The 26,255-nt window shown below is 33.7% G+C and overlaps 3 protein-coding genes across 17 annotated transcripts; all 3 read left to right on the plus strand.

Moving 5' to 3' along the window:
- Positions 1-6,942: 6,942 nt before the first annotated feature.
- On the plus strand, positions 6,943-10,313 carry ABC4 (UbiA prenyltransferase family protein). 14 transcript variants are annotated; one of them, XM_068613727.1, is made up of 11 exons: positions 6,943-7,259; positions 7,335-7,572; positions 8,052-8,155; positions 8,531-8,602; positions 8,711-8,849; positions 8,942-9,048; positions 9,126-9,225; positions 9,310-9,348; positions 9,444-9,554; positions 9,686-9,751; positions 9,833-10,313. In XM_068613727.1, the coding sequence occupies exons 1-11, from the start codon at positions 7,171-7,173 to the stop codon at positions 9,959-9,961; spliced, it is 1,194 nt and encodes a 397-aa protein (XP_068469828.1). In that variant the 5' UTR covers positions 6,943-7,170; the 3' UTR covers positions 9,962-10,313. The 14 variants fall into 14 exon arrangements, with proteins under 14 accessions (XP_068469828.1, XP_090154881.1, XP_090154877.1 ...); XM_090298755.1 differs by having other exon boundaries at positions 6,945-7,259; positions 7,335-7,588; XM_090298751.1 differs by having other exon boundaries at positions 6,973-7,259; positions 8,514-8,602.
- A 1,108-nt stretch (positions 10,314-11,421) lies between these two features.
- On the plus strand, positions 11,422-17,736 carry LOC137811872 (uncharacterized). Its single transcript, XM_068613729.2, has 14 exons — positions 11,422-11,589; positions 11,877-11,953; positions 12,332-12,493; positions 12,679-12,892; positions 13,271-13,357; positions 13,436-13,575; positions 14,037-14,117; positions 14,391-14,455; positions 14,781-14,956; positions 15,406-15,536; positions 15,639-15,726; positions 16,566-16,779; positions 16,865-16,968; positions 17,213-17,736. Exons 1-14 carry the CDS (start codon positions 11,422-11,424, stop codon positions 17,606-17,608), a joined length of 2,103 nt encoding a protein of 700 aa, XP_068469830.1. The 3' UTR covers positions 17,609-17,736.
- Positions 17,737-18,265: 529 nt separating this feature from the next.
- On the plus strand, positions 18,266-22,814 carry LOC137811873 (bifunctional riboflavin biosynthesis protein RIBA 1, chloroplastic). 2 transcript variants are annotated; one of them, XM_090298762.1, is made up of 7 exons: positions 18,266-18,687; positions 19,192-19,528; positions 19,639-19,860; positions 19,982-20,304; positions 20,740-20,869; positions 21,602-21,898; positions 22,277-22,814. In XM_090298762.1, exons 3-7 carry the CDS (start codon positions 19,639-19,641, stop codon positions 22,520-22,522), a joined length of 1,218 nt encoding a protein of 405 aa, XP_090154888.1. In that variant the 5' UTR covers positions 18,266-18,687; positions 19,192-19,528; the 3' UTR covers positions 22,523-22,814. The 2 variants fall into 2 exon arrangements, with proteins under 2 accessions (XP_090154888.1, XP_068469831.1); XM_068613730.1 differs by having other exon boundaries at positions 18,286-18,805.
- The last annotated feature ends 3,441 nt before the right edge of the window (positions 22,815-26,255 follow it).

The following is a 26,255-nucleotide window of genomic DNA, read 5'->3' on the forward strand; positions in this document are numbered from 1 at the left end:
GTCTAAATCACATACCAGCACAAGAGTTGCACGAAATTGTTTCCCCATGGCCATTTGCAAAATGGGGAATGGATATACTTGGACCATTCCCACTTGGACGAGGACAAACCAAGTTTATGATAGTAGCTGTCGACTACTTTACAAAGTGGATAGAAGCAGAAGCGTTAACTAAGATAACAGCTCAACAGGTCCAATCGTTTGTATGGAAAAATATAATATGTCGATTCGGAATCCCACACACCATTATAACTGACAGTGGCAGACAATTCATTGACAAAAAACTTATGGAATTTTATGCAGATTTGGGGATCAAAGCAACAAGCACGTCAGTTGAGCATCCACAAACAAATGGACAAGCTGAAGCCGCAAACAAAGTTATTCTCGGACAGTTAAAGAAGAGATTAGGAAGTGCTAAAGGACTATGGGCCGAGAAGTTACCAGAAATATTATGGGCATACAGATGCACACCACAAACATCAACAGGAGAAACACCATTCAATCTCACATATGGAACATATGCAATGTTACCAGTAGAAGTTACCGAATCAACACTACGAAGGCAAATGGAAGATTGGAATATTAATAATGAATGCTTAAGAACTGACCTTGATCTTATTGAAGAACTCAGAGAACGAGCAAAAATAAAGGAAGCAACAGTAAAAAGAAGAGCAATGAAAAGGTTTAATGCGAAAGTGAAGTTCAGGGATTTTAAGGAAGGGGATTTGGTATGGAGAATGCGTACTGATGCTCGAAAAGATCCGCGACATGGAAAGTTGGCAGCCAATTGGGAGGGACCATTCAGGATAATGGAAAACTTACACAACGGAGCTTATAGATTAGAAACCTTAGAAGAAAAAGTGATACCGAATACATGGAATGCGAGTCATTTAAAGTTCTATTTTAGTTGAAACAGAAGATGTAAGCCAGAAACTTGTATACATACTAGTTATCTAATCAAGAAGAATTATCCAGTAACATCATCTTATTAGACTCATGCTTTTTCTTTTCGGTCTTGGATGTTGTCACTACAAGTGAAATCCCTTCCGAAACAATACTACCTTTCGGTCTTGGATGCTTTTCACTTCAGGTGAAATCCCTCCCGAAAAAATTTACATCATTCTTTTCGGGCTTGGATGATTTCACTACAGGTGAAATCCCTCCCGAAAAAATTATTGACATAATTCTTTTCGGTCCTGGATGCTTTCACTCCAGGTGAAATCCTTCCCGAAAAGTAGTCTTCGATTCTTTCTTCAATTAGTTCACGAGACATCTCCAAGCAATAGATATAAAACCGAGAGAATCATAGCGTTTAATTCAAACATTGGCAACTAAAGACAAGAGTTAGATCTACCCACGCAGGTCTACGTTTTTGGTTACTCTAAAAATAGTACAAACCGAAAAATAAACTTGATGATTAATGATAATACTCATGTCACGTTTCTAAATTAACATTTAAAAGTGTTTAACTAAAATAATTGAAGGTACAATCCTCACAGCGTTCGACCGAAACGTTTATCATATAACCGAGAAGACAAAACCGAAAAGTTCTCAACAATTAGCACAGCCGAAAGTAAGAGTCCACAAATAATACCAAGTGAATAACATAAAAACTAGAGCAATAATATTCTTTAGTTTCTGATAAGATCCCAAGGAGACATTACAAAAAGGATTCAAAACTTACACATAAGTCCAACATTTCAAAACCAAAACAGCCTCCTCGTGTAAACTAAAACTATAAACAAAACATTAACATCTACATCTTCCTAATTTTCGATATTGATATCTTCGGCATCATTGTCCGGAATTTCATTAACAGGAATTAGTTCACCATTATAAAAATCCTTTTTAACATCAAAATTCCCTTCATCAATAGGAATCTTATAGAAATATTTTGCTTGTTGAAGAGCCTTCTCGAAACCCAGCTTATGTTGTTCAAAAATAAAGCTTTCGGCTTCAAAAACATTAGTCCTCAGCTGATGTATCTCCTCATCCATAGCTTTGATGGTGTTTTTGTCGGAATCATTCGCAGAAGATAATGCCGATACCTTTTCGTTCAAGCCTTGATTTTCTTTACACAGTCGAACATTCTCTTCGACAGATTTCAAGTTTTCGTTCTCCAAATCAGAAATTTTCTTCCCAAGACCTTCTATTTCAACTTCTCGTTCCTTTCTCTGCTTTTTAATATCTTCTAACTGCACCGATAAAGAGCTCATTTTTTCTTTATACTCAGCAAAGTCATTCTTCAATTTGTCAAACTCAGATAACGCCACACAGTTTCCATTCTTCTCCTTCAGCATCTTTCCAATCAAAAGATTTCTGCTTGATAATTCAATAACAGAATCTGCCAAAGAAGCAGCATCCATAGTCTTCAGCATGTTATAAGACGATTCACCAAAAGATGTCTGAACAAACTTCGCATATTTCGTTGTAGCACTAAATATCATTTCCGAGAGAGGTTCGGAAGAAACATTTTCACTCTGACGATGCCGCCGAGAGGACGAATGCGACCTCTTGCTATTCCTATCATGCTTTTTTGATTTCTTTGAAGGACCGGCAGCCTCAACATTACTTACTGGTTCAACCACTTCCACATTCACAATGGGTTCCACAGCTTCTTCCACCACAGGGTTCACCACATTTTCACGACGGGGAGTTACATCACCCACCTTGTTCAGCAATTTCGAAAAATACGAGCGAGCTTTCGGATTAGTGCTCGCCATCAAAGCTGAAAATCAATAAAACATTTAGCTAAGTTAAATATTTTATCCTATAAAAAACAAAAATGTGGAACAACCACGTACCAATCAGATCTTCTCGAGGATTTGGTGAAGTATACAGTTGTAGCAAGGCGCGAGTGGGAACCTGGTACGAGAGCCGACTAAAAACTTCGATAACATGACGATCGGTCACACCCATTGAATGAAATGAAATAGAGTTAAACTTCACAGGATCTTTTGTCCAGTACAGAGGAAACCTTGGAGAATCTCCATCAAAAAAATACTCTCTTCCTACAGGCTCTATTAGAATCTTAAAAAAACTCCCCTTAAAATCTTTGTATGACGATGTAAAAGGTTTAAGGAAACAAACATTGGATTTACTAATAAGGGATAACCATCCTGGCCGCTTCCCAGGCCGAGAACTATAATAATACAAGAAGGAAGTAGGACTAGGAGAAAGCAATAACAATTTACACAAAATGCTAAATGCTTGCATCGCAGCCCAACCATTCGGATGAAGCTGAGTAGGTGCGACATTAAGGAATTTAAGGACACCTATTTGAAAGTTGTTCAAAGGCAACCGAATATGAAGATCTCTAAAAAAACAAGCATAAAAATAAAAAAAACTCATAACTATCACCCTCTCGACCATGACAAACATTGTCGGCATCTCCAACACGCCGAAAATAAATAATATCATTTTCAATGTCAGAATAATAAATTTGAGAATGGGAAAGGAAACTACGAAGTTCGATAGCAGAACGATATTTGGACAAATACTCTCGGACTTTAGGATTAACCCATTGGTAACCTGGACGAAGATTTCTCTGAGGCAATACAATGCCGAATTCTTGAGGAGCATCAACAGCCGGTGCTCCATTTGAATCATTCATACAAGAAGGGGCAGCAGATGAAGACTTCGAGTCTTGACGATCCTCTTCTCGCACCACTCGCCCAGTTGATTCACCACCCACGCTTGAAAAATCATCAGAAGCAGAAAAACTTGAAAGAGACATTACCTTTTTGCACGAACTGGTTACAGATTGAAAGAAAGCTGCTTTTCTCAATACACAACGAAACACATTCGTAAAAATTTAGAAGAAGACCCTATTTATAACCCAAAGTTACACCCTAGAATTTGAAACGTTGCAAGCAATCTTAAACCGTTCAAAAAGGTATAATCTAACGGTTGCAACAAGAAGTTCACGTCAAATCAACTTAACTCAGCAAGTTAAGGCACAAAAACCGAGGCATTCAATATCAAATCAAATCAAATGTCAAATATACTATAATTTATTAAGACATGAATATTTTACAAGACCTTAAAATATTTCTGTCTTGGGGGGCTAGTGTACTGATAGGGTAAAACCGAGAGGTTCATGCCGAGAACTACATAGTATAACAATTAAGATGATTAAGTTAAAACCGAGAGGTTTTGACCGAAAGCAATGAAGACAAAAGAATAAAACAAAAATATAAAAGTTGTAAAAGCCCAATTAGATAAAAACGTGCAAGAGGGGTGCACAAATAATAAAAAAGGTGCAGAAAGAAGGCCCAAGAGTAAAGGGAAAGCCCATTAAAGAAACTCTATAAATAGGAGCTCAGAGATAGAAAGAGGTAAGAGTGATTTTATCTGATGAATATTAAACCTTTTCTGACTTTGGCATCGGAGCGACTTGCAGGTACCCCCCACCTGTCGTGAGGAGAAGCCGAGAGCACCAGCCTAGAAGAGTAGCCGAGAGCACCAGCCTAGAAGAGAAGCCGAGAGCACCTGCCTAGAAGAGAAGCCGATAACACTAGCCTAGAGGAGAAGCCGAGAGTGTCAGCCGAGAGCATTAACCGAGAGTACCAGCCAAGAGAAGAAGTCAGGAGTTCCCACCAAGGAAAGAAATTAAGTCTTGTTAACTTTTTTCGAGTATTCTTGGTCCTTGTTGTAAGAACAAAGGAGAAAATAAATATTATAAAATTGTATTAACTTTTGCATATTTAATTGAAAGATGGAAGTGTAAAGTACTAGCATCTTCTCTATGCTAATTTGACTCCCAAACAAAGAACATATATTTTTAAAAATATTTTTATGTAGTTTTTCTTATTAAACTATAATGGTAACATTTATATTTTTTTCATAATTTGTTGTCATCTCATAATGATCCAATACTCTAAATTCTAAATTTTGTTGTTGTTAAATCAAACCATTATTATTAGACTCTTGAACAAAGGTTATATATATTTTTTTAAAATTGTTTTCTGTATAATTTTCTTTAATAAATTATATGATAATTTCTCTAATTTTTTCACAAATTTTCGTAACCTCATCTTGACCTAGGTTATAACTTTAATTTTTTTTTTTTTAAATCAAATGTTTATCACTAGTCCAAAAACTATATATAATGGTTTGGGTGTAACTCTTTATACTTAAGTGTGTGTTTGGATTGGGGAGTGGATGTGTGAGGATGTGAGAAGAAAGTGTGAAGAAAGTGAGGTTGTTTGGATTGAGGTATGTTAGAGTGGATGTGTGAGGAAAGTTTATGGGAGTTTGTGACTGATGTAATTGTTGTGAGTAATTTTTTTTAAAAGTGTAAAATATAAGTTTACAAATTTATCCTTGTATTTATAAATTATTTTCTGTACAATTGAATAATTTATTTCGATACTATTAAATAATTATTTTTAAAAAATACGAGTTATTTAATATTATCAAAACATGAAAAAAATCATAAAAATAATATTATTTATGCATATACAAATTTATTGTTATATTTATTTATACATTTTGAAAGTTTTTTATATTCATTGATTTTGATTTAGATTGTATGTAGATACATAACCATGTAGATATTTTAGAGGATATTTTATAATAAAAAAATATTATATATAGAGTGAATTGTACAACAAAATAATTTATAAAGAAGAAAAAATATATATAATAAAGTATGAAATATCATAATATGATAATTATGATAGAAAAATAATAAAAATAAAAGGTATTATTATATATATTATTACATTAATGACAAAGAAAAAAAAAGGCCAAAAAGAGAAAACATCACTATCTTAGGTGACTTTCCCCCCAAATCTCTGCATATGAGAAGGATGAGAAAAATCACTGTTCATGGATATCCATTCTCTCATTTTCCTACACATCCCTTGATCCAAACCATGGATATCCACTCACATCCTTCCTCTTGAACAGTACAACCCTTGAAACAAACAAAGCCTAAAAGTGTAACAATCTAAGTATCATGATTTGATGGTAACTTGATCTACCTGACTTTGCATACATTCAATGTCACCTACAAAAATCTTTCCCTTGACATCTTAGTGAGAATCGAACTCATGACATTGATTCTAATATCAATATTTGAATTGAAGTAAAAAACTATAACTAATAGTCATACAACTCTTTTTACTTAACAATATAAAAGCCAAAACATCATGATTCGATTCTAACTTGACCCACCTAACTTTCATCATAAGATAATTGATGTTATGTACAACACAAATAAAATACAAAAATTAATTCAATTTGAAAAAATATCCAATATATACACTTACCTTTAGTTATCTCAAATTTATAACATTAAAGGCAACATTATTTAACTTTGACTTACTTTTAACATTGTCCACACCACCAATCATTAGTAAATTATTTTGAACAAACATCTACTTAAGGCAATAAAATACAATTTATACCTACCAATAGAGATATCACCAAAATCATTTTCAATAATTATTTCCTTTATACTTTTAAGGTTGTATACTTTCATAGACACATTAACAATTTCTTGAGTTTTTATACCAATTATACCAATAAACAATAAATTACAGAGTGCTCACATTAAAATTTATGATATCTTTAACTATTTAGTATAGAGTAAAAACCTAAAAAATAAATATAATAAATTTAATTAATATGAAACATAAAAAACATATTACACATAACATTATAATTCCTATAAAATATATAAACTATTAACTGTGTTAAATATATAATAGGGTGGTGTGATAGATTGACACCGGAAATAATAAAAATATTCATTTTAACAATTTAATTAATTAATATTTTAATCATATTTTTTTTATAATTTAAAATATTATTATATTATTATAATTGTTGTCAACTAGATCTTATTTACTTTTTCGTTTTCCTAAATAGTGAGACATGACACAGTAATGTTTTATTTTGCTTGAATAATTAATATGTTGTGAGTGTTGTCATCAGAATATGGCCACACCTTTAAGCTTAATCTTAGATGGCAGCATTCTAGTGGTCCATGGAGGGATAACAATATGTAAGGAGATAGGATTCTGCAGTGGAAAAAGATTGAGAAAAGTGTTACCACTTTGAGTTTCAGTTATCTATCACTTCTCTTCTGCTCCTTTTCTCAAACTCAAGTAACTCACTTACCTCTCTCTGAGAGACCCTACTAGATATGATAATGCAGTAATCTAAATGGCTGCTACGTGCTGCAACTTCACCCAAGTTTCTTCTGGTTTCAACAAACTCCCTGAGTACATTCAGCTGCAGAGCTACTTCACAAGGTAACTTCCTTCTTCTCTATCTGTCCAACTGAATTGTTTCTGTAATGCTGTGTTGAAGAGAACGTTGATTCGCAGGTCCCAGCAGAGATCAACATGTAGTGTTGTAAAAGTCTTCCATAGGAGATATGGACGAAGGTTGCAAGTTGAAAGATGGAAACAGTATCAACATGTGTTATGCGCAAGAGGAGTGGAGTTATCCCTTTCTGTCATTGGAGACTCTGGAGAGGAAACTGAGGAGGATATTTCAAAGGAAACATTGATTTGGAGAGCCATCAAGTTGCCAATTTACTCTGTTGCATTCGTTCCTCTCACTGTGAGTATCTGAACTTGTAAGTCGAAATTGCTGTGTGCATGAGTTTGGAATAAGATGCCACACTTAGTATTCATACGAGAAATTGCTGGGTAGTTTGAGTCCATGATGATTTCAATTTAGCTCTGCATGACATAACATAATCAAGTGTTATAATTTTTTTCTCGTGGATTGAAAAAAGTTCAATATATGACATAGTTAAATCTCTGTGCACTAGGTCATCCTGTTTTGGCAGAGTAACCTGAGCTTTTTGCTTACCTCTGGGAGAAGGCTAACATTAGTTATATAGACAGAAGGAAGTATATTTTGAAGCATATTAAGTTTCTGCAGAAGATTTTCCTCTGGAGATTATTATATTTTTCACTGGGAGTTCATGTCATTTTAAGCAATGCCCCAATCTTCAGCTTTGTTTTATATCATTATCCTACATGTGGATGCTGTGTGAGAGAATTTCTAATTTATTTCTTGGTTTCTCTCGATAGGTAGGCAGTGCAGCAGCGTATTTGGCGACAGGGATCTTCTCAGCTAGATGTTATTTTGTTCTCCTGGCTTCCTCAGTTCTTGTTATTACCTGGCTCAATTTAAGGTATGTTTCAATACTGTCTTGAGACTGAGGGATGAAATGAGTGAATTTAAAATAGAAGTAAATGATTGTTCAACACAACAAAATCTCCCTATTTATAAATTATTTTGTTAAATGTATAATAAAAATGGATTCTGGTAGCAACATCATTCGAATTTCTGGAAGCCATAACTTTCAGTCAAATATAAAATAAACTGCTAGTACCCAAATCACAGGCTTGGAACATGGACACTAACAAAATGTCCTCTGTAGTTCTGGAACCATTTTATCAACTTCTTGTGCTTAAGACAGTGATGGGAATGCTGTCTATCAACACAAAATTATCAACTCAAAATTAAAGGAATATACTAATATTTCTTAGATGCCTGGCCATGACAGCAATGATGTTCATGATTTTGACACTGGAGTTGACAAGAACAAAAGGGAATCAGTTGTAAACCTGGTTGGTAGGTGAGTTTTTCTCAGACTAGGTTTTGGTGTTTTCTGTCTTCTTTTGCTTTTGTATTTGATACAGAGAAATAACTCAGCTTGATTATTCCTTATGTTGAATTTGGAAAGTCGTAAAGGAACCTTCATTGCTGCGTACTTGTGTCTTGCTCTTGGCTTCATTGGGTTGGCTTGGATTGCTGTTGCAGAAAAAAACATGCGTTCAATGTTGTTTCTTGTTTGTGCAATTATTTGTGGCTATATATATCAGGTATAAGTTTCTTCTGACATGAGAATAGTGTTGGAAAGTTGTGCAGTAGTCATTAACTTTCAATTTCTCTGCTTGGCCCTTTTATGTTGCAGTGCCCACCATTTCGGTTAAGCTACCAGGGGCTGGGAGAGCCCTTATGCTTTGCAGCATTTGGTCCTTTTGCTACTAGTGCTTTTTATTTACTACATGGCAGTGCAAGGTTACCTCAGCTACCTAATTAGAATGTCAGTTACACTATTTGATTTTCATGGTTTTGATTCTGAATGTTTTGGACAGTGTGATGAACCATGTCCCTTTAAGTGGAACAGTTCTTTCTGCATCAATTCTTGTTGGCCTCACAACATCTCTTATATTGTTTTGCAGTCATTTCCATCAGGTACTTTCATTTCTGTAATTGAACTCTCTATTTTATGGTTTTGAGTAACTTTGATTAGGTGGCATGTTTTTATGCACTCCACAGGTGGAAGGAGATAAAGAGGTTGGGAAAATGTCACCTTTGGTACATGCACTTTGTTTAATTTAACATTTTTCTTCTTCACCTTAACAATGTAAATCTGCCCGTGTTACTTATTTTATTTTCCATTTCTCTTTCAGGTTAGACTTGGCACTAAGAAAGGTGCAGAGGTAGTGAAAGGGGCAGTCTTGATGCTTTATGCTCTTTTGGCTGTTTTTGGTCTAAGCAAGGCACTTCCTCTCACTTGTATAGTATGTACTTCTAAACACAGTCCTTTTTTGCATCTCATTTTGGATAGTTTCCTTTTTTTATAGTTGTTATTTTGTTAATTTGGACCATGCACTTATGGTTGTTCTTTTGGTTATGAAAATGATTGTACTAGTTCCTTTGTGCATTGACGTTGCCGATGGGAAACCTGGTCATTAGATTTGTCGAAGACAATCACAAGGCAAGTGAAAGACTGGTGCTGAGTCTTTGTTCCCCTGGTGTATTTCCTGTAGTTTGCTAAACTTAAGTTGTATTCTTTCAGGACAAAAATAAGATTTTCATGGCTAAGTACTTCTGTGTAAGGCTGCATGCTTTGTTCGGAGTTGCACTGGCTTTAGGCTTAGTACTGGCAAGAAATACAACATTTACATCATGGCCAATATTGAGTTGAAGATTGGCTTATGCAAAGAGGAAATAATGTGCACTATGGGGTGCAACAGCCATAAGATTCGGGTCATGAACACTTTCTTCATGCATATGGTTTCGAAACAATTCTCAGTTTCTTCCCCTTCTTGTGGCCAAATGAGTTTGAAGAAATTGAATGACACATTGATAGCAATCAAGAGTTGTGCAGAAAGCAGAAGATGGTTCCACTAAGCACCTCTAACTTTCACTGTTAGCCCTTAGTTGATTAGAAGCACAACAGTCGGTGCTAAGAATTTCTGTGTGAAATCAGATCACATGTTGATTCTTTCATATTTGACAAGAAACTTTACAGATTACAATAAAAATTGGATTTACCACATTTGGTTTGAAGTTTAAAAAAAAAAACTTGCAGTTGTCATGGGCACGGAGTTACAGAGCGAAATGCTTCTAGCTTTACAAATTAATTAAATGAACTGTTGTGTAAAAATTCTCAAAGTGTATAAGCTTCTATTATTCATGATAAAGTAAGAAGTTGGAAAGAATAACTAATTATGTTTTAGTAACTAGATGTTGTATGACTGAACTATATTTAGTTTATATTTTTTCATGGATTAAATTGTTATCGATTTACACATACAGAGACTAAAATTACCATTTGTCCTATTAGATCTTAATTAGTGCAATTAAAAATACCTATAAAATTCTCACAACATAATTATTGTGTTGTTAAAAGATCCTAAATATTTTTTATTTTCAAGATGAAACTGAAATATGTAAAACTTTTTTATTTATTACTATATATTTATTGACTTGTGATTAAAACAGAGTTAGATTTCCTAAATTTATGTTATGTGCCAAAACAAGTAGGTTCAACAACTATCACAAAGTAGGACTAGCCTTTAATCCCATGAAAATATAGAAACCAATCATCTTCCAAAAGGGTCCTGTTAAAGAAAACATAGAAAATTATATTAAAACACACTTGAGTACATTCGATCATATAATTATATTTATTATAAAATATTAAAACATGAAATAAAATTAAAAAATAGAAAATTATATTAAAACAGACTTAAATTTAAAAATGGTATAGGTATGAGTGGGATAAAGTTGTATTTGGATTCAATATTTAAACTCATATAATGAAGTTTGCAATATAGAAATCCAAACCAAAGAAACTTATATAGTTTGAATCTGAAGTTTTACCTTGGTTGGATCCAAACTTTTCCATGTAACATTTAGAAAGAGATGACAAATGGGGGAAGTAGCATGCTAAATGAGGTAGTGAAGAGGAAAAAAGGGGTTCTCTTGACCGGTTCTCCTTCTTCTTCAACTTAGGTCCTAAGATAAAATCCTTTTTTTCAATTTCCCATCTTCTGTGTATTGTTTTCCAGATTAGAAAAGGAGAGGAAACTGATGTACATACAAAAAAAAGGGACATGCATGCATGTATAACGTGAAACATAAGACAAGTGTAACATTAAAATGTGGGTGTTCTATATGTTCTCATTGCCCGTGGCTATTGGCATGGTCATTATTACTTTGAAATATTTCTCTGGGCCTGATGTACCCAAATATGTGTTCTTCACCGTTGCATACACCTGGTTCTGCTCCGTCTCCATCATCATCCTTGTCCCTGCAGATATTTGGACGGTATTTCTATTTCTATACTAATTTCTCAATGCATACACATATATTTCAGTTTTCTGTGGTTTTTATTGTTTTGCACATATTACACGAGACAAGAAATAGAGTTAAACATTCAAGGGAAAATGGCTTTCTAGTTGAGTATAGTTTGTTCTCAAAATTTGCGTTCTTGAGAGGAGTAATTAATGAAGAAATAGAATGAAATTAGAGTTTATTTCTTTCATTAACCGATATTTTACTTTGTGGTATTTGATTCACTGCAACATGGTCAAGTCATTTCCCTTCATTGATAGGCACTAAATAATGATGAAAATGGAGCAATATCTTTCTTATGGAGTTTGTCATATTGGAGTACCTTCTTACTTACATGGTAAGCTGTTTCCCTGTAATCTGGTTCCACTTAACTAATTCCTTTGAAATTTAATAGCTTTATATGATGTTTACATATGCTTCCATCAAGTCTTCTACACAAATTCAAATTGTTTTTAAGCTACCCTTTTGTTTCCTTGTTAGTTATAATATGTTAAATGTACAAATAAACTCACATGTAGAGGAAATAAGCAGCAGCAGCAGCTAGAAAACCGAGCATGAGAATATTTCCATTACTTTTCTAATTGACAGCATTTTGATTTGTTCTTGACTTATCCTAGTTGATATGAAACTGTCTGCAATATTTAGGATGTTTATGGCAGCTAGGTGAATAGAAATACACACTCATAGTTCTGTATTAAATTATTTCTCTAAACAGGGCTGTGGTTCCCACTATTCAGGGTTATGAAGATGCTGGAGACTTTACAGTGAAAGCAAGATTGAGGACCAGCTTACACCGAAACCTTGTTTTCTATCTGTCTCTCGGTTCTGTGGCACTCTTTGGAGTGATCTTACTAATTTCTCTACACAAAAATTATTGGTCTGCTTCTTTCTTTTATATTTCTATTATCTTTCATTTATTTACTTGAATCATTGGATGTGAACCATTCTTCTAGTTATCTGCAAATTAATTTTATATCCAACTTTCAATTTTTCTGTACACTGTCAAACTTTTAAATCATTGCAAGCTAAACCTCTACTAATTTTACGTTGCATAATTTTCAGGAGAGGTAATATTTCGGGTTTTGCCATGGCTTGCTCCAATACATTTGGACTGGTTACTGGTGCATTTCTACTTGGATTTGGTTTGAGTGAAATTCCAAAGGGTATTTGGTTAAAAGCAGATTGGAGCATTGAGCAAAAAGTTCTTTCACATAAAGTTGCAAAAATGGCAGTCAAATTAGATGATGCTCATCGTAATTTTTCAAATGCTATTGTTGTAAGCCATTCATACCATTGTCTACAATGATCCTCTAACAATTAAATTTTCATTTTGTGTAAAGTCTTCTGAGTTTGCATTCATTGTCTCTTTTCATGAAAGAGGGATGGTTGTCATGTAATTTTAAGTATCCTGCCCTGCAATATTAATCATTGCTCTTGTTTGTTATTCATCCAATTTCAATTTGAGGACTACAATAAAACTGCAGAAAATTTTCCATTCTTTCATCTTGATGAGCAACATTCACTTGATTGAAATATTTGGTGTGCATATATTAGTGGATCAAACTAAATCTGCATTGCAATGATAAAAAGAAATGCTTTCTTTTTTATCCTTTATTCTTTGCAGATATGATTTTTCATGGTGTGCCATTGTCAGATCACACAGGCAACATCAAAGCAAATGTCCAAGCGGGATTCTTTGAGACCCTACATGAATATAATTGACAAAATGTTGCTTCAGATGGTAAAGTCTTTTTATAAATGCTGGTATTTTAATTCAAAATGTTCTATTGATATATACATGTATAACTGGCTTTTCCAGTTGAAGGAAGACCCCTCCTTTAAACCACAAGGAGGAAGACTAGGAGAAAGTGACATGGATTACGACATAGATGACAAATCTATGGCATCACTAAGACGTCGTCTTAAGAGAGCTTGTGAACAGTACTACCGATATAGAAGGTAGCCACTAATTTTCTGGGTTTAGAAGTTTGTCTAGGGTTATGCAAGACTCTGGTAAGAGTATTAAGAATTGGATCTTATAGAAACCAACTTATAAGGTGAGATTTTATATACTATAAAATGTCCTAATCTCTAGTTAATGTGAAATTTCTAACCAGAGGTGATTTTGCTCCTTTAGAAATATCCCTTGCCTCATTGAAATAGCTTGACACTACGTGAAATCTTGACAATTGAATGCAACATGACTAGGAAAATATAGGCTAATGAGTTTAACTTTTGTATATGTATGTCCTCTTGTGCTATGCACATTTCTGTTTACATGATGATGTGATGTCTTTGTTTCTGAAATGCCATTTGATACAACATACCATAATACTTCACTGAATTACTCTTATTTTCAATAAATACATATTCTCTGCATGTCCTAAGAAAATCTGTGTTATGAATTTATCTTTTTGCAGTGAATATACAAAATTTGTCATAGAAGCCCTTGAGCTGGAGGATACCATAAAGAATTATGAGCGTCGTGAGACTACAGGATGGTTTGTCTTAACCTACAGTTTTTCTCAATTTTTCAGTCTCTTCATCGTTGCTCTTTTGACAGTGAACAAATTATGCCTCTATAGTAAGCAAACTTTGTGAGCTTATATGATTCCAATAGTTGGTTCTTGAATATACGTAAAATAATCAGACATATCTTAGACAAAAGGGTTCTTATAGCCAACAAATTTGAAAGCAACATAGGGAGAGAATTTCTATGCTATTTATTTTGAGATTAAAGATATATTTAAAAGGTATTTTTTTCACTGTTGCAGGAAATATACTTCATGCTTGAGGCCTGAACGCACAGGCAAAGTAGGTGCATTTTTGGAAATAATTGGTACTTGCCACTTATTAAATTTATGTGCTCTTTCTACTCTTTTTCTGATAAATTTATGCATTGTTTTCTCCATGCATGGAAGAAAAAGTAGGATGTCACCTATAGACTGACTAGTTATACTTTATGGTATTAAAACTGATCTCTTTAAATCTATGTCCCCAAATATAAAAGCTATGTAGATGATAATTTTGTGTGACAAAATCATCACCATAAAGTCATTTTCTTTTCTTTTACAGAAGTATTAGAGTTTGGATCTTCACAAAGAATTTCTTATTAGGTACTAAAGAGAACCATTATATCTTACTGAATTGTAAATTTACCACAGAGTTTCTATGGAGATGTATATTATGGAAACATATTGAGAAATCATTGGCTGTTATATTGGGCTGCATGTCATTTGCAATTCTATTAGCAGAGGCTACCATACTAACCAGTGGAGTTGATTTATCCCTTTTCTCTATCCTAGTACACGTTTCTGGAAAGCAAGAGGTGTTTGTGCAGGTAATTTTTGTAGACTTGTTCCAATATACTTTTATTTGAAATAAATTAATTTTCCTCTGAAGTTTTTTTTTTCTGTCAAGGGTATAGTTTTTCCTTAGATCTGATAATCAAGATTGTTTCACTTAGCAATTAACACCATAATCCAATGGAGGCTTGCTGCTTCCATTGGACTTTTGTGAGTTCAAATTATTGATATTCATTGCAGAAGGGTTTTCTTAAATATTTTAAAAAAATGGTTTGTCCATAAATTAAAAATTAATAATAAAATAGTTCCTACAAATCATTTCTGCATGAGAGTTTGTTTAGAAAAGACACAATTTTTCCAGTGAGAAAGATGAAACATTCCTAGAAAGATAAATAATTTCTGCAGCTTAAGTAGACTGATGCATGAAACTAATAGTTTTCTTTGTTCATTTTCCTGATAAATGACTGTTTGAATTTTTTTCCAGTTAGCTGCTTTCATCCCCTTGATGTATATGTGTATTTGTACATATTATTCCTTGTTTAAAATGGGAACGATGATGATTTACTCCCTGACTCCAAAGCAAACAAGCTCAGTAAGCTTGCTTATGATATGCTCGTAAGTCACTTTCTTTAAATATACTATTTTTTTATCATTTGTGTGAAGTGTTGAATTTTTATTCTAAATTCTTTGCCTCTGCATGTAATTTTTTTTGTGTAGGATGATTGCAAGATATGCCGCACCCATTTCATACAACTTTCTCAATCTCATAAATATTGGAGGGCATAGAAAAACCATTTTTGAGAAAGTATTTTACTATTTACTGGTGCTTAATTTGTTGTTCTAAAATTATGATGTTGTCTTTAATCATTGGTGTTCTTAGGTAGCATGTGTGCCTACTATTACTATGAGTTAGGTTTTATTGAAAAAAGTTAAAATAAATTACTTTTTCATTTTATATTTCAGTAAAAACCTTTAAACTTCTGTGTTCTTAACATCTGCCCTTAGGGCCTATGCCAACAAAACCATAATTTTTATGTATGGTTCCTTTAAAATAATATTGTCTCTACTGTAGAGTAAGTGAACTTCAATCCTTAAAATTTACTAAGTTAAGATCATAGTATACACTTTAAAATAATTTCACTTGTTCACTTGAAGCCTTATTTACCTCATAAGACCTTGTCTAATAATTTCCTCCAAATTTGGGGTAATAAAGGAATGGATTGGTTGAATATTTTATGTTTATAATAAATGAATAAAAATGGTTAAAGTAATCTTTTGATCTCTGTACTTATTCTAACTTTTCTTTTTAATTCATATACCTACAGAAACTATGTATTCTATAGCTCTTATAAAAACAATTTTTTTTCTCTGTTTTAATCCTTGTTTTGTGATGGTTTTATATGGTAAAAAATTAATAACAAAGATTGACAAGGAGGACACACTTTGGGGGCAAACAACCATAGTAAGAAGTTTAGGAAAGTGTTTCCATCAAACAAACAAAAGAATGATAACATGAAATTTTATGCAATGAATTAACATCCAATTTGTCACTGCATGTTGTTTAAAATAGCTTCACCTGATCACTGTTAATTAGATTCCTGACCTCTTCCCTAATATTGTTGTAATAGTGTATTTGTTGTGCAGAAAATGGGAAGAATCAATGACGCTGTTCCCTTTTTTGGAAGAGGATTCAACAAAATTTACCCCCTGATAATGGTTATATACACTTCACTAATAGCAGGAAATATTTTTGACCGGGTCATCAAGTATTGTGGGAATTGCAAAATATTTAAGTTGAATGATGATGCAGAAGATATGGATGGATTTGACCCATCAGGGGTAATAATCTTGCAGAGAGGTGAGTTCAAACCTTTTTAGTTACTACAAAATCCTTATTTTTGGAGGAGTAACTCCATTACATCAAATTTATTACCTTTCCTCAGAACGTTCTCTACTCCAGCAAGGCCACAAAGTTGGTGAACTTGTTTTCCCTCTGGCAAGGAATTTCAGCATAACTATGGATGTTGAGTCTACCAGCAAGGCCACGGTATGCATCTAAAACCACTAGGCATGATCATTTTTCTTCTTAAAATCTTAGAATGTGTGCCAATTTGAAAACTGGCTCAAATTCTTAAGCTTATATATGTCTTACTGAACCAAGAAAATTTTATCAGCAACTGAACAAAGATTTGTAGAAGAAACCTCAAATGCATTATCTTGAGGCTAGTCTTGTGCTACTAATTAACTATTGTAACCAAACTCTCTCTCCCCTCCGTGTATTTTTTCTTCAGGATCTGAATGAGAGTGCCACTACCAGCACAGTGGAAGAGGAAAATGAAGGCAATGACTTGAGTAGAAAATTTGGCAGCAGAAAATATGCAGCCTTGAGGACAAACTTCAACGAGGAAGTGTCTAGAAAAGATTTGACCCAAGAAGGAGTTTCTTCCTCCTTTACAAGTAATGACACTGATTCTCAGAACACAAGTTCAGCACCCTCATCATCAGTGTCGGCCTCAAGATGGGAATCAATGATGCATGGATTTAAAAGTTTAAGATCTAACATTGATTCCAAGAGATTCCTTCCTATAGCTAATGCTCACGAGTCAATTATAAACACAAAATCTTCATCTGATTCCCTTGATGAGATATTTGAGAGATTGAAACATCCTCCTCCTGAATACAGATGATCATGAGTAGACTTCTGGGAATTGGTATTTGCAAGACAAACTGTGTATCTCTTATATAGGGAGAATTAGTAAGTAAGCAAAATTTTCTCCTCTGAAAGATGTGTTTATGCTGAACTTCAAGTGCAGATCTCTCCACATGGTACTTGTTGGTTCTGCAAAACAAGAACACGTAGAATGTGGACATAGTTTGAAGAAATGCTATAGGGATACTCTTAGCATGTAATAGTAACTCTTTACACCTTCACATTTTTCATGAATTATCTCTGTCAATCTTTTATTATTGGAATTGAGTAGAAAGATTTAGAGTATTAATATTTTAATGGTAATAAAGATTTTTTAATTTCACATCTGCTAAATATTATGTACAAAAATGTTACTTTTCACCTGCATGCCAAAAGGACGTAATTAATCTAACAATTGAAATTAATACTCTCTTTTTCACTGTGAAGAAAGGAAATTATGTTTGAGATTTAAATTCTTTTTCTTATTTTCACTTTACAATATTTTTTTAATAATAAAATATTATATTTAACTAATAAAAATAAACAAAATTAAATTTTGAAATAAAATGATAGTATTTTTGTTTGTTAATCATTACTGTTTCACTAATTTCCTTAGTTGTTGGAATTGTGGAATTCAATGTTACACGGATGAAGATTAAATAAATAAATTAGGAAGAAAAACAGAAATTTCCACACATGTAATTATTGAGGTCCATCGTTACAGTTACAGTGGCCACTCCACGTTTGTGTTCATTGAAGTCGGTAGGTAAACGGGTTCGGATCCGCGTACCTTTTGCGGACCCATTTTTAAAACCTGCCGATTTCAGCGCGAGGAGACAGCGACGTCGCCGGTGCAAACACGCGGTGGCGCCTCCGCGAAGAAGATCCGCTGTTTGAAAATAATATTTTACCTATATTTATTAGAACCGGCGAAGCGGTGCTATCTGAGAGCTTTTGCCAGAAAAAATCCGTTTATTTCGTGGTTAGGACTTATCCGTCCGTTTAAAAGCGGACTTAAACGGGTCGGAGCGTCCACTTATCCAGGCTTAGAGTTGATGAATTGACGAAAGAGACAAGGTAAGAAGGGTGTGATTTTTTGGAATATTCAAATTACGCAACGCAAACAAGTTCGCTAAAACCCTTCAACACAAATGGCCTCTTCTATCAGTCTCTCCACTCCTTTCTACCGCCCTAGGTTTGTTTCCATCTCCCCATTCCATCACTTCATACACCATTTCCCCTCTCTCTTTTTCTTTTTTGAAGTTTACTTTACGAATGTATGGTTCTCGTTTGGGTTAGTTTAGCCCGTGTTCTTCATAATTTTGATATTTCAATACAACACTAGTTTAGCATCTCGCTTGAAACGAAATTAAGATTGGCATAGTTTTCATTTCTGAATTATGGATGTCCATTTTGTGAATTTAATTGGGCATATTAGTGTGTGGATTCAATCAAGCATGTTTAATTTCAGGAGCTGGGGTTTTTATATATCATTATGTGCACATGTTGTGTCTGTGATATCACATTTTGGATGTCAAAATTGCTAATTGTATCTTTTGGCTGCTCTCCTGTGTGATGTAGTGTATGCAAACAATTGAAATTGTTCACTGGGTTGCACAAGTTCTCACTCAGTGGACATGGGTCGGATTTGGCCTTTGTCCAACTCAACTCCAGTGCTACTTTTAGAATTAAAGCTACATTGACCTCTGGACGAGGAGTCTTGGGATCTTATCCAAACAGTAATGGTGTCGGAGCTGAGGGGCAACGTGATGTCGCGGCATTTGGAACTCCGGGAATAGACACAGCAGTGCCAGCAGGCAGTGGTTTTTCTGATGATGATGACGAGTATGACTTCGATAGTCCAACAGAAGGTTTTGCGTCCGTACCGGAGGCCATTGAAGACATTAGGAACGGAAAGGTTGTTGCTTTCTCTGTTTATGGGATCTGTCTTTTTCTGTTTAGTGAAGGGGAGGTTTATAGTGTCAAAGGTTTTGGTTTTGCATTTATGAACTAAATTTGTGCTTTCAGATGGTAGTGGTTGTAGATGACGAGGATAGGGAAAATGAAGGAGACCTGATAATGGCTGCGGAGTTGGCTACACCTGAGGCCATGGCTTTTATTGTGAAGCATGGAACTGGGATAGTGTGTATAAGCATGAAGGAGGAAGATTTGGAGAGATTGGACCTTCCTTTGATGGTAAACAGTCAGTATAATGACGAGAAACTTCGCACAGCGTTCACTGTAACAGTGGTATGTACAATTTGGTGCATGCATTACACGTATGTAGTTGTTCTATGTCTCTATGATAATGGTCCTCCTTTGTCAATGTTAGCTAAAAGCACTACACTTCATTTTTACCTTGTACTTGTAGGATGCTAAACACGGTACTACCACAGGGGTGTCAGCTCGTGATAGGGCTACAACAGTCCTTGCCCTTGCATCCAAAGATTCAAAACCAAGTGATTTCAACCGTCCGGGCCATATTTTCCCACTAAAATACAGGGAGGGTGGTGTGCTGAAGAGAGCTGGACATACAGAAGCTTCAGTTGATCTTGCCATACTTGCTGGTCTGAATCCTGCAGCAGTTCTGTGTGAGATTGTGGATGATGATGGTTCAATGGCTAGATTACCTAAGCTTCGACAGTTTGCAGAGCGTGAAAATTTAAAAATTGTTTCTATTGCTGACTTAATAAGGTAAGTCTTTATATTTCTTGAAACATGCACTATATGCATGTTTATGATATCCTTTAAGTTTCAACTCCTGAAATTATAATTTAAATACCCAAAGTTGTCTTTCTGTGATACTTTTGACTTTTGAGGTCACTACCAAATAACTACAATAATTGCTTATGAAGTATATTTGATTTAATTTTATTTACTATCGATGGATTTTTCAAATAACATTATACAAAGAGGAATTCTATTTTGTTTTTATTCCATTATATGTACCACAATTAGAGTGCCATTGAACAAGAAAAATCTATATGAACAGTTAGAATTTTCTCAATGCTTATTCGATTTTGTGCTTTTATTTCTGTTTTTCCTTACATTATTGTCCTTTCCCTGGTTTTTGCTTCCTGGATACTTTTCTTTGAATACTCGAGAGATGGACAATTGTTTTTATTGCAGATATAGAAGGAAGAGAGATAAACTAGTAGAGCCTGCTGGTTCTGCAGTAATACCAACAACGTGGGGGCCATTTACAGCTAACTGCTATAGATCACTTTTAGATGGCATTGAGCATATTACAATGGTTAAGGTGAGCAATACCTGTGTTTATGTTGGACTATTATTTGTAGCAACACGTGTGAACAGTGTTCATAGTTGGACTGAATATTTTAAATAAATAACAACGGGAAAATGTGAAAATAGAAAGGATGCCAGTATCGTAGAACAACATGAATTAAAATCACCCGGCAGCTTCGTCTATGTTAACCATACTGCACTGCATTATATCCTTATTTGCTATGCTTAAATCCAACCTTTTTATTGATATTTCCAAATTTCTTTGTCTGAAAATTAAAATGACTTACGACTCATAAGTTTTTTTAAGCTTATTTCAATTAGTGTCTTTGTGAGAATTATGAAAATACACCCTTTTAAGCATATAAGTTTCATGGTTGAATTCATGACATAAGATCTCATGTGATGAAAACTTATTAAATAAGTGATTAATTTAGCTAATTATCTTAACTATTGGGATTAAGGCCAAACTCTTAAAGTATAGGGGTGATACTCGAGGTAAACTTAAGGAATTACAAATGTATGTAAGCCTATTATCATATAAACTAACGTTGTCATAGTATTTTTTTTATATGGGGATAAATTGATGTTCAGCCTTTTTTTTCATTATTTTGCCTTTAAGGTGTTTGCTGGTATGTTTATAAGCCTGAAGCCTTTATGTTGAACTTGTTTCCATGTTAGAAAATTAATTTGCTTAATAGTAAACTTTTAGCCAATGTCGTGGTTTTGACTGTTTATAGCTTGACAGGGTGACATTAGTGATGGACATGATGTACTTGTGAGGGTACACTCAGAGTGTCTCACAGGAGACATATTTGGATCTGCCAGATGTGACTGTGGAAATCAGCTTTCTATTGCAATGCAACAGATTGAGACTGCTGGTAGAGGTGTATTGGTCTATCTTCGTGGACATGAAGGAAGGGGCATTGGGTTGGGCCACAAACTTCGTGCCTATAACCTACAGGATGATGGACGGGACACTGTAGAGGCTAATGAAGAGTTGGGATTGCCTGTTGACTCAAGGGAGTATGGAATTGGTGCACAGGTAATTATAGTAAAAATACTTAATAAGTGGAATATTGAATGTGATTCTTTTAAGTCTCACTTCTTCGTTCATGGTGATTTACAATGGAGTTTAATTTCTTTGCACCGAGGGTAAAAAGTTGGAATTTGAAATTATGGTAGATCTGACTTTTAGAAAATGTGGTAAAAATGTTAACTAATTAGAAATTTTATGGTAGATCTGACCTTTCAAATAGTTATTACAATAAATTTACTGTGTATATCATTTTGTGATTGGAATGTAAAAGTTTACGACGAGATGAAAGTTCATTGGCATGCTATATCTGGTGCAACATATAATTTCATGCTATTTATTTTTGGTATTGAGTCAAAAGGTTGGAATTTGAAATTGCATTTGCAGATTTTGAGGGACTTGGGTGTTCGTTCTATGAAGCTAATGACAAACAATCCAGCAAAATACGTGGGGCTCAAAGGTTATGGTTTGACAATTTCCGGTAGGATACCATTGTTATCACTTGTCACAAAAGAGAACAAGAGATACTTAGAGACCAAACGTGTGAAAATGGGTCACGTATATGGCTTGCCAGAGAGTGGCAATGGTAAAGCCGGCAGTGGTGATGATTCTAATGCTGCTCCTGGCTTATAGCCTGCTTTTTTTGCCAGATACACAATTTTATGTCATAAACAGCAAAGAGGAAGTGGTTTTCCATGGGAGCTCTTGATTTATTTTTTCTGATTCATTTGCCTGATTTTTCTTCTGGCAGACTATATAATTAGGCTTCGTCAAACATTTGTCACTCTTAAACTTTATCAAGTGCCATGTAATTTATATCGTAGTCTCGTAGATGATATATAGGGCATTGTCTACACAAATTTGAGGTTCACTTTCTAGCTTTCTTGTGTTCATGATATACATGTAAAGGTGCGTCTTTTCTGTAGTTTCATTTTACAGTATTGTGTGCTTTTGTAGAGGTTCGTTATCTGAAAGGTACAACGTTTACACTGAGCTTTTTGTTACCCAAACCCATCACCACCCAATCCAATCCCGACCTCCAAACACAATCCCTTTTTCTTAAACCCTTTCCAAAGTCTTCCATTATTGGAATAACGTTCAATCTTATCCTCGGCTATCACTCCCATTGTTCTTTGAACATGAATCTACAACTAAGATAATGGGATCTACATTTAGTTTTATAAGTATAAAATGCAATCTGATAGAGTCAATATCCTTGAGTTTGGCATTTCTTCTAAAACATGGCCATAGACCTTCAATGATGCCTCCAAATTGTTTGATAAAATGCATCGGCTAGCCAAGAAGTTGAGGCCCTGAGATTGCATTCTGCACCCATGGAATAAAATGACAAACTTGTCCTAGAAAAAATATATTTTAGATTACAGAGTCTAATATGTATTTTTGGATATGGAGAATATCATTTAGAATGGACAATCTAAAATGTATTAATATATTAATATATTTGGATTTTGCACAATTTGATATACTTATATTTTTTTCTGGAATCGGAAATACCTTCTAGAATGTATAATTTGTAATGTATTGATGTATTATGGATGAACAAGAGAGTGGGTGACAACAAGGGAGTGGCGCCAACAACACAACCCATGGAGGTGCAGGGGGAAATTATTTTATTTGTATTGATTGAAAGGATATATTTTTGTTTGAAAGGGTAGGGCGCAAGGTTTTTTATGTTGCTCCAGCCACAAACCCCAGCTCTATCAACGTTACCTATAAATGGATTTTAAATTCTGACTTGTATAATTTACAAGTGTCATTTTCCATCTGTTTAATTTGTTGTGCTGCATTTTTTTATTTTATTTTTATCAGCTTGTTGTGCTGCATGTGATGTTGTTAGCCTTCTAAGTTTATTCAAAGGCTTGTCTAGCTTCTAGAAGTTGGCCTCTCTCCTTCTTCTGTCTTTTAGTACTAAAAACCTTCACAATCTCCAATCACTACTGTTTTAAAGACAATGTCTTCTATTACAACCTAAAATAAAATAAGATTTCCTTTCAAATTTATAGTTAATAGCATTTTTCTATCACAAAAAAGTTTAAGTAAATTGAGTTTTAGGAATCCTTGAGATCCAAACATGTCTTGAAATTCGAAGAGCATTTGTAGAACTGCTTAAAGATAGTTCACTAATAAATACTTCACTCATAAAGAGAAAAACCTATGTCATTAAACGATATGAATTAATTTATATTTAAAAATAATACTAATTATGATAATCTAAAATAAAACGTGATTTATATTGACATGACATGATCGTAAAAATAATAATTTTAATTTAAAAGATGTAAATCTTAAAAAAGCCTGTAATTTTGTGTGAATATCACTATTTTAATAAGTGAGGAGTATGAACCACGTTAAAAAATAGTAGGTATATATATATATAATAAAAAAAAGTTAGAATAAGAAGTTTGATTAAAGTTAGGAATGAAAAATATCTTTTTTTTTATATTAGATAAGAATTGTGACATGGCATCATTTGAAGGTGTTGCAAAGGATAATATCATGGTATTTAAGTTTTTTGTTTTCTAAATTTTATTGTCAAGTCACAAGCTGATTTCATTCTATCAACATAATTATACAGTATTACAAACACTATATTAACTAACAACCCAACATTAATTACCATAAATCATCAAATAAAAACCACAAATAAAGAATTTTTTTCATATGTACTTAACTAATATAGTGTTGAAGATGTGATTACTTAAATTGATATATAGTCATTTAAGTTTTTGTTTAGCTGAGTATTAATTATGTTGTTACTCATTAGCTAGTTAGTCATATAATTTCGGTGACACAACCATTATCAAATCGTTTAAATTGAAAAACTAAAGGAGAGTGCGGATAGAGAAACCCTGAACAATGAAATAAAAAACAATCCTTATGGAACAAACCCAATTTTAAATTTTTTTTGTATAAAAATCTTGATTTTTTTTAAATCATGCAAATCCCATGACTCATTAAAAAAGTTATTTTTATTCATATTAAATATTGTCGAAGAGAAAGAGTTTGCCGATATTGTCAATATATCGGTACTCTATTAACTTGACATTAAAAAGATGAAAAGAATATTTTATTACACCGTCTTCTTTATCTACATCTATTTTGATAATTGTTATTTATAATAAATATTATATTATATAAATAAAAATAAATTAAATATTATAGTACAATAATAATTATGAAATCATAATCTGGATGTTAGAGAGTAATAGAAATGTCAAAGTATGGTAACTCTACAAAATTTACCTCAAAAGAGGCTAACTTAATCATTATATATAAAGACGTTTTTGCCTTCTTTTATTTCGCAATGATAATGGAAAACCTAAGAAACTTTGTATTTCATGCATTATTCAACTTCATTTAGCTTAATAAAACATATAAAAATTGAAGCTAAAATATTGGAGTTACTAATTGAACTGTCTTCTATATATATAATCTGGTTGGACAGCATCATTTCAACACAAAAATGAAAAGAAAGCTTTTTCCTAATTTCATAATAGTTTATGAAGACTTGCTTCACGCTCTGCTGTGAGTATTCATATATGATTTCTACAACAGGGTCCAACCTAGCATATACCAAACATGCTGCTCCAACTTTTTAGTTTCAAATATTTACATTACATATATGGTTCACTTAACTTTTTTGAATCACCATAATAGGACTCATTTTAAAACTATAATCTCTTTCATCACTTGGTATATATGATGTTGATGTAAATAAGAGGAGAAGAGTTTAGATGATTTTGTAGCATCAGCTAACAAATAGATTTACTTGAAGAGTTGGAAAACAGAATTTGTGTACTGAGTTTCCGTTGAAGATGGTGTGAGAAGAAACTAGAGAGACATTTGTCGATAACAAACGAGGTGGTCCCTGCCAGTTTTAGAACCGACTCCAACTTTATCGAAAGACCACACCACAAAATTCACATGAAAACTTTCTGCACTTCCTTTACTTCTTTCGACCGTTACCACTTTCCGTAACTAGCTTCCATCCAACGTTCACCGATTCATCTCATCCTTCAAACTTTTCATTTCACCACGTGTACGCTCCTGATTCAAAGACACCTATGTATTCACTCTCTCGCGTGCCCTGTCTACCCTTCAACCCACTCAAACCCAAAATCCCTTTTTTTTCAATTTTTATTTCACTTTTTTTTTTTAAATAAAATGCAGTTTGTATAGTTTTTTTATTGATTAAAACTATTGAAAAAAAAAATTATTATTATTGTTTCCCTTGTGTACTGGCAGAAGGAATAAGTGCCGCGTGTTCAACCCGATAATGATTTCAACGCATCAATGGCTGCTAACGACTCACTTCAAAGCGATTACGCTTCTATAAATACCCTGC

The sequence above is a fragment of the Phaseolus vulgaris genome, chromosome 2 (genome assembly GCF_051622355.1).
Source record: "Phaseolus vulgaris cultivar YP4 chromosome 2, ASM5162235v1, whole genome shotgun sequence".
NCBI lineage: Eukaryota > Viridiplantae > Streptophyta > Magnoliopsida > Fabales > Fabaceae > Phaseolus > Phaseolus vulgaris.